The sequence below is a fragment of the Falco peregrinus genome, chromosome 1 (genome assembly GCF_023634155.1).
Source record: "Falco peregrinus isolate bFalPer1 chromosome 1, bFalPer1.pri, whole genome shotgun sequence".
Classification (NCBI taxonomy): domain Eukaryota; kingdom Metazoa; phylum Chordata; class Aves; order Falconiformes; family Falconidae; genus Falco; species Falco peregrinus.
The window spans coordinates 88833934-88846773 of NC_073721.1; the positions used below are offsets into that span (position 1 = coordinate 88833934).

Genomic DNA, 12840 nt, shown 5'->3' on the forward strand with positions numbered 1-12840 from the left:
TCCTATACTATTGCCAAAGGTTAAGCATAACACTGAATCTATGCAAATTGAGATCTAGACCAAAGATACTACAAATCACTCTGTCTTTCAAAGACAGCTTGTGTTTGCTGTAAGAACTCCACAAATTTTTTAGATCTTTCTTTTCATAAACATAATTTCAGGCCTGCGATTAATACAGAATAAAAGACCCTTAAACCAAGCAGGTTAAATCCTAAACCATCCTCCCTTTCCAACTCCAGCCCTTCAGAGGACAGACTTGTTAAGTAGGAGGAATATGCCCCACATTTCACTCCTTTTTCTTCAGAATCTGAAGTGAAACTGCTGGCTTTACACTAAGCATGTGTATCCACTGCCAAGCAATATATTCACAGTCATGTATTAATTCTGACTGAAACCCTTCTCCTTGACATCTAGGTTAGTATTTTAAAAGAAGTAGGCTCTATGTGGTGGCTATTCCATTTCCTATCATTACTTCTAACCCCAATATAAGAAAATGCAATAAAGCCATACTTGAGTAGGTTTGTCAGCTATCCAGGAGCTATATTCACTTCTAGATCAACTGGGACCTCACCACCTGTAAGAAGGGGAAGAATGGCATTTAGTCAAGAGCAGTGTCCCAGGGATAATTAGCTGTACAGTTATTCATACCTACATCTTTCATCAGAACTACACTAACAGTTTATTTAAACTTCATGAAAGATCATGAAATCTTCACTCAACTGAAGTGCGGAACTTCTGAACTGAGTCAGGGTTTCACCGGGCCTCGAAAGGTTGGCTTTGCCTGTGGTGTTGAGCACCATCTAGTGTCCCCACAGTGGGCAAGGAGCAATTAGTTGGATGACCATCAAAGCAAAAAACCAACCAAAGTACAAGTCTTAAGGTGAAGTTGCTCTGTGCCACGGAACTTATTTCTGACTCTTCTGGGCTCTCAACAGTGTCATTTTTCTCTAATGATATCTGCAGCATTGTGCATTTAGTCATTCACTGTCCTGAATATAATCCAAACCACTCTTTTCTAACATTTTTCATTGAAACAACAAACGTAGCAGGATAAGCCATCAGAAATCTAATTTTGCAGCAGCTTTGATATACTGCCTCATCCTGCTACATCCCCCAAGAAAAACGGCAGAAAATACTTCATGTCTGTATTTTTTTACACCCAAACAAAGCTGTCACTGCTTTAGCACCTTTCATTTATTTGACACACCCTTTTAAATTATCTTTTAGCCTTCTTTTTAACTATAGCTGCATGCATGTCAGTTGTGGCCACCACTGTTTCTCTACAGAGCACAGAATTCAGTGCTGACTGCCAATGAGTCAGTCATTTCAATGCTAACAGACAGTTAATAGTCATGGTTTTGACAAATCAAATGGATCTGAAATCCATTTTGCTCATAGTTGATTCAATTTGTGAAGCAGTTCAGTAAGAAGTTACAGCAGTTCCCAGCAGCAATATGATCCCGGGGTTACAACAACACAGTAAAAAGTTTCCATTTTATGTATAATGCTATGCAGCTAGAGAATTCTTTTAACTAGCACAGGAAGTGTATGTTAAACAGTTGCTGAATTCAGACAAGTTGAAACACCTTCCGCACAAGCAACCCTTCCAAAGATCACTGTGATGCACACTAGTGACTGCGTGCATCTGACCAAATCAGGTATTTTTTTGGTCAATTTAGGTAATCTTTTGGGTTTAGTGAAGACTTTTTCTTAGTACTGTATTTCCTAATAATTTAATTTAATAGAAATAAGCCAGTAAGACAGGTTTACCTATAAATATATACTGGTTTTTATGTACATATGTATCAGCTGTTGGGAGAGTGTTCCACAACATAATCAGTCGCCATTTTATTGCCTTCAACGCATTGCACCTGGCTAACACAGCCAACTGTTTATCGGCTAACAGCGCGCCTGTTAAATTTCTTTTCTCCTCAGGTGCCTGGGCAATGCGCTCGAAGAGGCAGCACAAGCCCAGCCGGGACAGAGGCCTGCCCGCCAAGGCATGCTGGGGCCAGCGCTGCGCGCCCCCGCCACCACACGAAGCAGCACTAGCGCTCAAGCGACGGCGGCTGGGGGCCGGCAGCCACAGCCGTGCCGCCAGTAACCGGAGGGTGACTAAGGGTGACGAACAGCGCCGCGGAGCCGCCGCCGCCGCCATTTTGGGCGAGGCCAACCACGCCACAGAGGGGCGCGGGCCCGAGCCAAGATGGCTGCCGGCCAACCCACCCCAGCTCAGCCCCGCCCCGGCTCGGATGCAGACGGCGCGCACCGGAAGTAGTTCTCCCCATGCCGGAAGTGCCGCGGTTCCGGAGCGGTGGCCGGGCGGCGATGGCAGCGGGCCGGCAGCGGCGCGGCGGGCCGGTGGGCCCCTCCGCGTCCCGGCGCGGCGGCGCGGGCTGAGGGGAGCGGGCCGCCTGCCGTCGCCCTCCCGCTCCCTCCTTCTCCACCAGAGGGAGGTAAGGGGCTGCCGGCGTCAGTGAAGGAGCCGTCGCGTTGCGGCGGAGCTCGTCTCGCAGCGGAGCGCGGGTCCGGCGCTTGGGGGACTGGGGGCTGTGGGCGACGTCGGCAGCCGTTTAGCGCGCCCTGCTGCGGGGGAAGAGTCCCGAAGCACCCGCGGAACGGGGGTGAATGACTCTGACGACCGTTGCGGGTATTTCCGAGAGCTGCCAGTAAAAATAGTGTCTTGAGACGGAAAGTAACGAGAAATCTCTCTGCGTTATCTCGGCCTCTTTCGGTGTAACCCGGAGCTGAGGCTCCTCTTCTGGCTGCTGCTGCCTAGCAAGGGCAGGAGAGAAAACAACTAATGTTTATAGTCTTAAATCAGCTGCGGTTTGTAATAGTGTTTGTACTTTCAATATGTGCATTCCTTTTGAAGTTTTATTTTATTTGAAGGTGACTACTTGTTAGCCATCTCTAAAATGCCCAAGTACTGGAAAGAACGGACAGTGACTTAGCCGTTGGGTAAACACGGCGTCTGGAAATCTTACCCACTGGATCAACAACTTCTTACACAAGTATTTCCATTGTCCTACTAAAAGTATTAAGCCAGTGTATTAAAGGGAAACATACTGTTATGTGATGTGGAAGGATAAGCTAAACAACAAATAACTGACACAGGCATAATTAATGGCATTCTCAAGTATTTACGGTCACTATATGTTTGACTCTTAGCCACCATAAATGCAGCAGTGTGAGGGCCAGAACCACTTCTGCAGGGCTATCCTGATCACATTCTGTCAGGTCAGGATTGAGGATATCCTTCAGATGTGGAAAATCAGGAAGCCTTTTGAGATTGCTAATAACACAGATTAGTTTGGCCTCAGGAAGGGGGATTTAGAAAGGTGTAGTGATTTTTTTTATCAATTAATGGTTCTCTCTGATACTTAATAGTTATTGTTCTATATGCGTTAAATAGGCATTTCTGCCTAGTTTTTTTTAAAGCCTGAAATAGCTTCTTAAAATAATATTGCATAAATTAATTTTGCCCCTCTCTTAAAAAAGGTAGGAAAGGTAAAACTGCAACCATCTGAAAAAGCGTATTTGTTAGAAGAACTAACCAGCTGCAGTGATGCAGCGGTTCTCTCTGCCCTGCCCAAGGGCTATTTTGAGGGAAGTTGGTGATTACTTCTTGGTGTGAGCAGAAGCGCTTCAGCTACAGTGTTTGTGACTAGTTGGAAGAGTGTTTCAGGTCACCTACACCCATACGGCTAGCTGGAGATCTTAAAGCAGCTGAAATCAAGCCCAGTAGTGTCTGTGGTGCTTCAGTAATTTGTACTTCTTCTGAAAAATGCCATTTGATTGGTGTCTGGTTTGTTCTGCACTGAGTCAGTTACTAGTACAGATGTTCATCTCTTTTCCTCCAGAAGGCATACTGCAACTGTTGACACAGGTAGAGCACAAATACAGTTAGGTGCAAGTAACATGCTTATAGTATCTTCATGTGTGCAAACACATGTGTACGAATGCATACCTTCAGTACTTATCTTCTCACGTTCAAATCAAAAACATCTGTTTGTATGGTTCATAGATGGGCACTTAGCTAGAGCTTAATAAAACTGAGTGTTGCTACACCACAGACAAGCAGTGATGCTCCTGTTATTGGCTGGCTAGTAGCATCTTTGTCTTGCGGATTTCGAAGAACTTTACAAACTTTCTGTGTTTATAAAAAGTCTTTTATTATCCTCATCCTGCAGCAAGAGACACCGAGGGCAGATAGGGTAACTTACCTAATTCGTAATTTGTTTTGTTCACACAGTACTTGAGTATAGCCTGGTATAACTTGATAGATAGCAGGCCCTAAACTAGCCAGAGCCACTGCTGGAGCATTGTATGTAATTACCACTATGCCAACAACAGGCTAATAGTATGGTTTTCTCTGATGTAGAGAGAACTTGGGTCTTCAAAAATGTGTGTGTGCTCTTTTTACTAATGTGTAATGGAAAGTTATAAAAGTTAACTTACAAACACCAAGCTTCATCTGTGTCCCTTCTTTCGCCAAACTGTACTGAATGTATATGTTGCCTTTTGTTCCAGGTGCAGAGCATGGAGAATGATGAACTTCCGCCAGAGGATGGGATGGATTGGTGTGGGGTTGTACTTGTTAGCGAGTGCTGCAGCTTTTTATTATGTCTTTGAAATCAATGAGACTTACAACAAACTAGCACTGGAGCACATTCAGCAACACCCTAAGGAACCACAGGAAGGAACCACATGGACGCACTCCTTAAAAGTACGACTGCTATCCTTGCCTTTTTGGCTGTGGACTATAATATTTTTAATACCGTATTTACAGATGTTCTTGTTTCTCTATTCCTGTACGAGAGCTGACCCCAAAACTGTTGGGTATTGCATCATTCCTATCTGCTTGGCTGTTATTTGCAATCGTCATCAAACATTTGTGAAGGCCTCTAATCAGATCAGTAGACTACAACTGATTGACACTTAGCTCAATTTCTAGTTTCCGTAGCTGTTCTGAAGCAATTGCATATGCCTGATCTAATCATAAGACTGAAGTTCTGAGTGAAGGCTTGAAAGAGCCTTTTCTTTCAAACTGTTAAGCAATGAAGAGAGTGACTGTTTTCTATTTAAAAAAAAAGTTAACTACAAAGGTTTTTAAATATGGGTCTATCAGAATGGCCAGAGTGGGAGAGTCCTGTGTGACACTTGATGGAAGTATTCCTCATTTTGCCTTAATGATGCAAAATTGCAGCACTCCTTCTGAAACATCCTGTGGGGGAATAAGTTTCTGGTCTGTGACTTTACTCCTCTGTGCAAAAAAACTGATTTCCAATGTTTTCCCTTGGAGTAAAATCAATGAGAAGATACTACTTTTGTGGTAAATGTGAAAAGAAAAATCAGAACACGATTATAAAAACGGCACTTAACACAGTTCTTTTGCTTTTTCTTTTTTTTTGAAGTAATACCTACATCAGTACTAGTTTTAATGAATTTTTCAAAAGTAAGTTTAGATATAAATACAGGAAGCAAAGAATAAAGTTTGTGTGAACCTTTAAAGGAAAAAAGGTACTTTTTTTTTTTTCCCATGGTAGCATACTGTTTTCCAGTGACTGCAGCATTACCATGTTGTAGTAGGTAGGTAGTGAGGAGTGGCAATGGCCTGAGGGTTGGTGTTTTAAACTCTCTTTCCTATGATGTCAAAAGTAGCTTATGCTGGTGTTGGCCTGTGGTCTGCACAAAACTTCATTTGTGTTTTCTTCTATCTATACAAATCTACTTTGATTAAAGTTACAAGTGATTGGAATTTACTAACATTCTAATGTCAGTCCAGACATGATGCAAAAGTGTGTTCAGGGAGCGCTGATATGCTAGGAGAAACTTTGTATTTGGGACAGTTAACTGGTATTAGGTTGGGGGGGGTGTGTGTGCTACAGACAGGTTGTAAGACAGATAATCATGTTTCTTCCAGAAATTTGAAAAGTAAGATACCTTCTTCTCATTCATGCAATGAATGCAAATTTCTTCAGTCATACTGAAATTCCATTAGAATTTCCTGCCATAGTTTCAACTCTGTTTTTCAGTGCTATGGTTTTTAATTCTAACTACTTGATTGTGTATTTTGAATAATATTGAATCTGTTCTTTCTTGTCCTTTTTTGTTTCTTCTTAGAATAACTACATTTTTGAGCCAGCTATGATGGAAATAACCTTCCAAACATGAAAACAGTGCAAAATTCACTCTTCAAAAGCAGTAGGCCCAAAGCAATGATGAACTAAACTCCTTGGTTATAATTTCAATTGTATGTGATTGTCAGTATCTAATCATCACAAATGCTAATCCATTTCTGACTACTTCAAGGGAATCCTGGAGAATATCTGCTTTCTCTTGCTTTGGAAAGAGAACACTTTTTTTCAGTGTTGCTATGTTTAAGTATGGCAGTTACAATACCTGAAACTTTCTGTATGCATTTGGAGGTATTTTGAGACACTGGTTTCTAATGTCAGCATTGGTGCTAGGACCTGCAAACAATGTAGCCTGTACAAGAAGGTCTTAAGTTCTAAGTGCAATATGAAAAGGAGGAAACTGCCATCTTAATATGCTGGAGTAAGAATAAAATATAAACTCTGACTTGTAGTATCTTTGAGAGTCGGAGCTTTTAAGTTGTGTAGTTTCCTAACTTTAAAAATCACCGTCCTATTTATCTAAAAAATAAAAACTTTTCAATGTTTATAAACAAAAGTCTATTAATGCAGATACATACCAATGGCTTTTTATTTTTGTGTATGTTTGTTTGTTGCTAGATAGCGGTGCTGGCAGTCAGCTGCTGTAGCTTACTCTCCTGTCCTTCCCTCGGTGGGTATGTTTGGTTGATCTTTTTCTGTTGTCCTTTTATGCTCTCTGCCTGAATTATTTGTCCATAGCCTGAAATTTTGGGGGTGGCTGGATAAAAATCCCTTTGTCATTTCTCTACCTTTGTGTAACAGTGAGGCATCTCTGGCTGGACTATATTTTTAACTTGGTGCTGTAATTTTTAAACCGAGCACTTACATTGTGTCTAGATGGAATTATTTAAAGAGCAGCAACATAAGAGGAAGCATCAAAAATAGAAAACGTTAGGGAGAACTGCCTGTTTCTGTTGTGCAAGCATGTGACCTTTAGCAAATTCATCAGCGTGCCTGATGTGATGAGCCAAGCTGCCTGGATGTGGAACATGTGCTGGGCACAGCAGTGACTTTGGAACAGAGGTTTGTGTTTGTAGACTCTTCCATCAGAACCCTGCTTTTGGGTTAAAGCTGTTGACAAGCATAAGCTTTACAACGAACTACAGGAAGACGCACAGTCTAATTCGAGCAAGTGCTGTGTCTGTAAGGGTTTGAGCTTGAGGTGGAAAGCAGCAATGGAGAGAATTAGTATAAACTATTGACGTAGCATGTAGGAATACTAGACAACAGGAGTAGGAGAAGAGTAAAGCTAGCTCTGCTGGTGCTTCCAGCATTTTTGATGCCGGTGGAACATCAACAGGTGTGAAGTCTTACCTACAGACTAAATAAAGGAAAGACTATAAAAATTGATCATTAAATTTGTTTTTTATTGTAGTCTTTTAAAAGTAGCAAAATAACTTCTAAGGTTGATTATCATGAAGATTTGTAAATAGTGTCAAGGCCAATTAGTTCTCGGTCACAGAAGATAACTGCCTGCGACACAAATTGACATAATCTACAAGCTTTTGCAATAACTGAGCTCAAACAAGTTTTACAACTACTTTAAAGGCTACAGAACCTCTCAATTAGTTCTTGATCATAAATGACATAATAGTGTAAATCTGTTTCTACAGCAACAGCATTAAAAAAAGATGTGAGACTAGCTTGTACTGAACTTGCTCATAATAATCTATTTAGTTCTTTTTACTGAGGGGGCAGCAAAGATGAATCGCTACAACTTAAGGGTAGGAAAGCTATTTTTACTCATACTCTTTTAACTTAAAATGAGTTAGATCAGACATGATCTTGAAGAGCTTTCTAAAGAAGAAGCTCTAGTAATAGAGGTGGTAATTAAGTCCTCAGAAGATTGCTAACCTCTACCAGTTTAGCAATCATTTAGTGTTTTAATTTTCTGCCAAGAAAGTGAGTAGCTGTAACATAAGGTTGGTTAATATTAATCTCTGTGCCACCTATCCTAGATTTCTTTTTATTGTGTTTGTGTCACAAGATAAAGCTTTTGTCAGAGTGCTTGAGCATCATTCTTGGGCAGTCAGAGTGTTAGTTTCATTAGCTCTTTGATCTCCACCAAACAGTCCCTTACAATCTCAGGAAAATACCTGCTGTGTTTTTAAGTGCTTCTGAGCCAGTTCTTCAGTTCCTGTGATGGGGAGAGTGGATCCAGTGAAGAGCATAACTTCAGGCTACAGCCCTTCAAACTTATGTCCAAGTTGCAATAAAATGTGTTCCTTATGACACGTTTCTTCCAGCAGTGAAGTGGAACTGCAAGCTTGATTTTTTTTTTAGGTTTTTTAATTAAAAATGAGGATTGACTTATCCTTGGAACAAAACTTCTGTGTTTGTGCAGGATACCTATTAACTCACCTTATTTTCTCTTGCCTGGTCCATTGATGTCTTAAAAGGATGCTCTCTATTATTCTATTAATTTCTAAAAAATATTGCTTGTCACGTGCCAGTCTTGGATGAGAACCTTTTCCACACATGACCTAATGCATGAAAGCAGTTTAGTAACTTTATCAGGTAGTTTATTTTAAGAACTGTCTCATCTCTCCTTAAAGCTTGCCCTATGATACATCTTTCTTCTGGAAAGAGCGTGCTACAAGCACAAGAAGGTACTTCAACTCTCAGTCCTCAAAGCCTGTGACTAGCCCAGTAATTTTGGTTAGTGAATGTGCCCAAAACCACTGCTCAGTTGTTTATGCTGCTGAGTGTTAACCTAGTTACCATATATTGAGTCCCATGATACATTATTTATGGCCTAACTGCCAAAATAGTGTGTATTTTAGAGAGAATCCGGTATCTGTAGTAGCTTGTGTATAAATTAACTTTTAAGCTAGAATGAGTATAAATTACACAGGGGCTATAACAGGTGAATCACATTCAAACCCCTTTAATGAAAATCGTGAAAATGAGTCTCTCCTTCCCAGGAATTAGGAAAGGTCTTGCACTTTTAGACAATGCCCTGATTATTTGGCATGATGGGATTGCCCCCTTTACCTCATAGAACCATCTGCGTGCCTAATATACTTGTGATTGTATTTGTGATTGTGATTCTTTTAAACACAGAACACCGCAACCTTTTAAATTCGCTTGTGAATTTTAGCCTTGAAGCTGTTCAAACCAGCAAATTCAGTGCTTCAGAGCACTAACAATAGAGTATGCCATATAATCCCAGTCTGTGTGAAGGAGACTTGCTTTGAGATTCTTGCTTTTCTGTTTTGCAACTAGTAAAAGTAGTTGGTTCTCATTTAAATACTACCAAGAATTTAATGTAGTATCACTTCTACTCTTTTAATAGAAACATACCAGTGTTCTCCCCCTTTATTGATAAGGAAACACATCTAGTTCCCTCTGGCTGGTAAGACTAAAGTCTGTTAGTAAGACATACAAACTATACTGAGCAGCATAGGTATGGTTAACGGCTTGTTTTGTGCCAGCCTGAAGTTTGGTTAAGGTACAAAAGCACCAGCATTCTCTCTGAGGTGAAGAGTATGCCATCTTCCTTCCAGTGAGGCTTATCTACTGTACCTAAAACGCAGGGGCCATAGCAGACTTGCGTAAAACCTTTATCCTCTAGGACAGCTTTGTACAGCTCATTGCACACTTTTGGTTTGTAAGTTTTTCTGTCTTCAGAAAATTTTGGAGCCTCTTCCACAGCCATGGAAAAACCTGTATGCTTCACTGACTTGTGTGCTTGGTTGCTTGGAAAAAGGGTGCCGCAACCAGTGAGCAGCACCAGCTGGTTCTCTGTTGCCCCCTGTACAACTGTTTCCCAGTTGTTTGGCAAGACAGACAGTACAAGAAGTAGGAGACTGCAAGTGCTTTTGGGGGAGAAAGGGGCTCCCCAGAAGGGGTTCAGAACACAGTTGTAAGGTAGGTCCTAAAACACATGGGGGGGGGAAAGGGGAAAAAAAAAAATCCAAAGAACAAACCCATCATCATCACACTAAAGTTTTCTGTGCCTAGTTACCTTACAGCAACTCTCAGAAAAATGAAATTAGCTGTTGAGCTAGGGCACTTGACACAAGCAAACGTACAGGTTAGAATTATTAAGGGCCTCCTGAAGCTTTAGTACACTTTTCATTGTTTTAAGTTTTTGTGGTTGCAATGAGGAGTAGAAATGCTTCTTTAAAGGCAAAACGTGAATGGTTGTTCTTGACCCAATGCTCATTGATGTTATCTGGAGCTCAGGTGCACTGTGTTACTGTGTCCAGGTTAACAGAAAAAAAAAAAATTGCCATTACCTGCATTTGCTCCCACACTGGTAAAGTTAGGGTTTGTTGCTTTAGACCTGAAGTTTTGTGCCCATGATGTGCCAGTGGACTATTCACACAAAGTTTATATATAAGGCCACAAATTCATGCCTAATGTTAAATGTTGCTTGTTAGCTATTCCACAGTTCACATCGTTGTTGAGAGTGTTTAGGACTGTAGTGGGGGGCAGGAAGGGAAAACACAACTTTCAAATGTAGCTCTACAAGCTTCCAGGGCTGCAGAACAGGGCTTATAAAAGATGTCAGCACTTTCTGATAACGTTACCAGGCTGGGTGTTTTTTGTACCAAGTGTTGCCTTTTCCATTTTGATAAGCCACTTCCTCCAATAAATTATCTACCCTAAAACGCTTAAGTATTTTATCACTTTATGATTTTCCAGCCTGACAAGAGATCAGAATTTGTGTAATTTTCCCCTCACCCTAGGTCCTCAGCAGCTAAAGCCCCTAGTCTTCAGAGTTGGTTTTTTCGCCTGTTATCCTCTGTCATACCTGCTAATAGAAAAACGAGTGTGAATTTCTTAGAATAAGAGTACATAACTATTGAAAATGTTTACTGGACCTCATTTTCAATACACACACTCGCATTTCAAATGAACACAGATAACTTTGTGCTCATAAAAATTCATTATTTATTCTGACACTTTGTCCTCTGTACACAAGTCTCAAGATTTGTTCAGTTTCCATAATACACAAACTATACCAGTGGAACACATGAGGAGAAAAATAAAAAGCTTTTCACTCTACTAAATCAGTTATTTCTGCTAAACTTGACTCTCAGGCTCCACAGTAAGCTTTATGGACTGGCTCTCAAGAACATTTTATGCCTGTTCACAGAAGCATGCACCTAAAAAAACCTGGGAATTAAAGTAACATACAAGCATTGATAACTTTCCCCTTGCCAGAAGCATCTGTTACCCTTGATGACATTCCACATGCTGCATTATAATCATTAGAAAGAAAAACTACCTTAGCAGAGGAATAGGGTATACAGCCAAGAACTGTTACACATAATGTGCTCTGAGCTGTTACCCTAGTATTTACTTTCTCACCCTCTTAAACTACAGCAATCAGTGTAGAACCCTACTACATTTTCCCCAGTTTCTGCCCAAAGTTTTTTCTTACTTTTAGGCAATGTTGACAGTTCTGCATAGACAGACTATAAAGCTGTGATGTTTGCTTTTTTTGACTTAGCTACCAAATAAGCCTACCACAAACAGGCTTAGGACAGATAGCAGGTTTTTAAATGTGGAACTTTAAAGACACATGCTGGCTTGTCACTTCCCTGGCTGTCAAAAAAAATTGAGGATTTTTTGAAACCAAGATTCCCAACTTTTTCTACCTATGTTGTCTATGCTCTTTTCCAGGAAGATACTCAATTGATGTGTGACTACAGCTTTCAGATGCCAGGCAACAATAACCTTCCATAGCAGGACTGTACAGGGCTCTTGTAGGACTGTTCAGGAATGGAAACAGTCCTAACTGTGGGGTTTTTTTTTATTTTGAATACTGTAGTGGTCTTCTCTTGCTCTCTCTCCATACAAATGAAAGTTATCTGTTACCATCTTAAGATCATACCTGACAAAGTACATCTTTATAGATTTTATTACTTTATCTTAAAAGTTTAAGTCACATGAAAAAAGAATGACTTGGCAAAAGTCACTAAAAGCGTAGCAGTCAGAAGACTTGCAAGAACAGTTTCATATTTCTTAGCTTGTTTGCTAAAACCTCTTCTCGACCTAAGGCTGGTACCCTGCAAGCCACACCCCGCTGACACCAAGGCGCATCCTCTCCTAAGGCCTCCGTGCTAAAACAGCACCGGGGTGGCCATGTCACCTCCCGAAGACGGGCAGCCCCTGCCCCACCGGGGCACCGCACCCGGGGCCGCCTGCGGCCCTTCCAGGCCTACGCTGGGCGCCCGAGGCCGGGCTCAGGGCTGCTGGACCTTCGTCCGCTTCGGCGGCGGGTCCTCGGCGCTCGCCTTCGCGTCGGTGCAGTTCTCATCTTCATCTTCCAGCTCCTCGTCGTCGTCGTCGTCCTCGGCTTCACCTGCCAGGGTTCAGGCGGGGCGCGGGTGAGCGCTGACCCGGGGCCCCCGCCCACCCCCGCCGGCCGCCACTCACCGCGCGGCCCGCCGCCGCCTGCCGCCTCTCTCTCCTCCTGCACCAGGGGCGCCAGCAGCTCCGCCACCCGCTGCTGCAGTTCGGCCAGGCCGCGCCGCAGCCCGCGCAGCTGCTCGCCCTCGCCCTCCTCCGCCGGGCACGGCACCCGCACCGACCGCGTCTGCCCGTCGCGGCCCTTCAGCTCCGCCACCAGCTCCATGCCGCCGCCGCCGCGCGGCCGGAAGCGCGCGCGGCCCGCGCCCCGCCCCGCCCGCCGGTCACGTGCCCGCCG

At 42.5% G+C, this 12840-nt stretch overlaps 2 protein-coding genes across 3 annotated transcripts; one reads left to right on the forward strand and one right to left on the reverse strand.

Moving 5' to 3' along the window:
* Window positions 1-2280: 2280 nt before the first annotated feature.
* Window positions 2281-6107, forward strand: LYSET (lysosomal enzyme trafficking factor). Its single transcript, XM_055798166.1, has 2 exons — window positions 2281-2456; window positions 4534-6107. Exon 2 carries the CDS (start codon window positions 4550-4552, stop codon window positions 4943-4945), a length of 396 nt encoding a protein of 131 aa, XP_055654141.1. The 5' UTR covers window positions 2281-2456; window positions 4534-4549; the 3' UTR covers window positions 4946-6107.
* Window positions 6108-11054: 4947 nt separating this feature from the next.
* On the reverse strand, window positions 11055-12783 carry GON7 (GON7 subunit of KEOPS complex). Of its 2 annotated transcripts, XR_008746222.1 has the most exons (3): window positions 12570-12783; window positions 12133-12495; window positions 11055-11613 (listed from the first exon to the last, which is right to left on the reverse strand). XR_008746222.1 is itself a non-coding variant. In XM_055798173.1 (2 exons), the coding sequence occupies exons 1-2, from the start codon at window positions 12766-12768 to the stop codon at window positions 12377-12379; spliced, it is 318 nt and encodes a 105-aa protein (XP_055654148.1). In that variant the 5' UTR covers window positions 12769-12783; the 3' UTR covers window positions 11055-12376. The 2 variants fall into 2 exon arrangements, 1 of the variants encoding a protein (XP_055654148.1); XM_055798173.1 differs by having other exon boundaries at window positions 11055-12495.
* Between the last annotated feature and the right edge of the window lie 57 nt (window positions 12784-12840).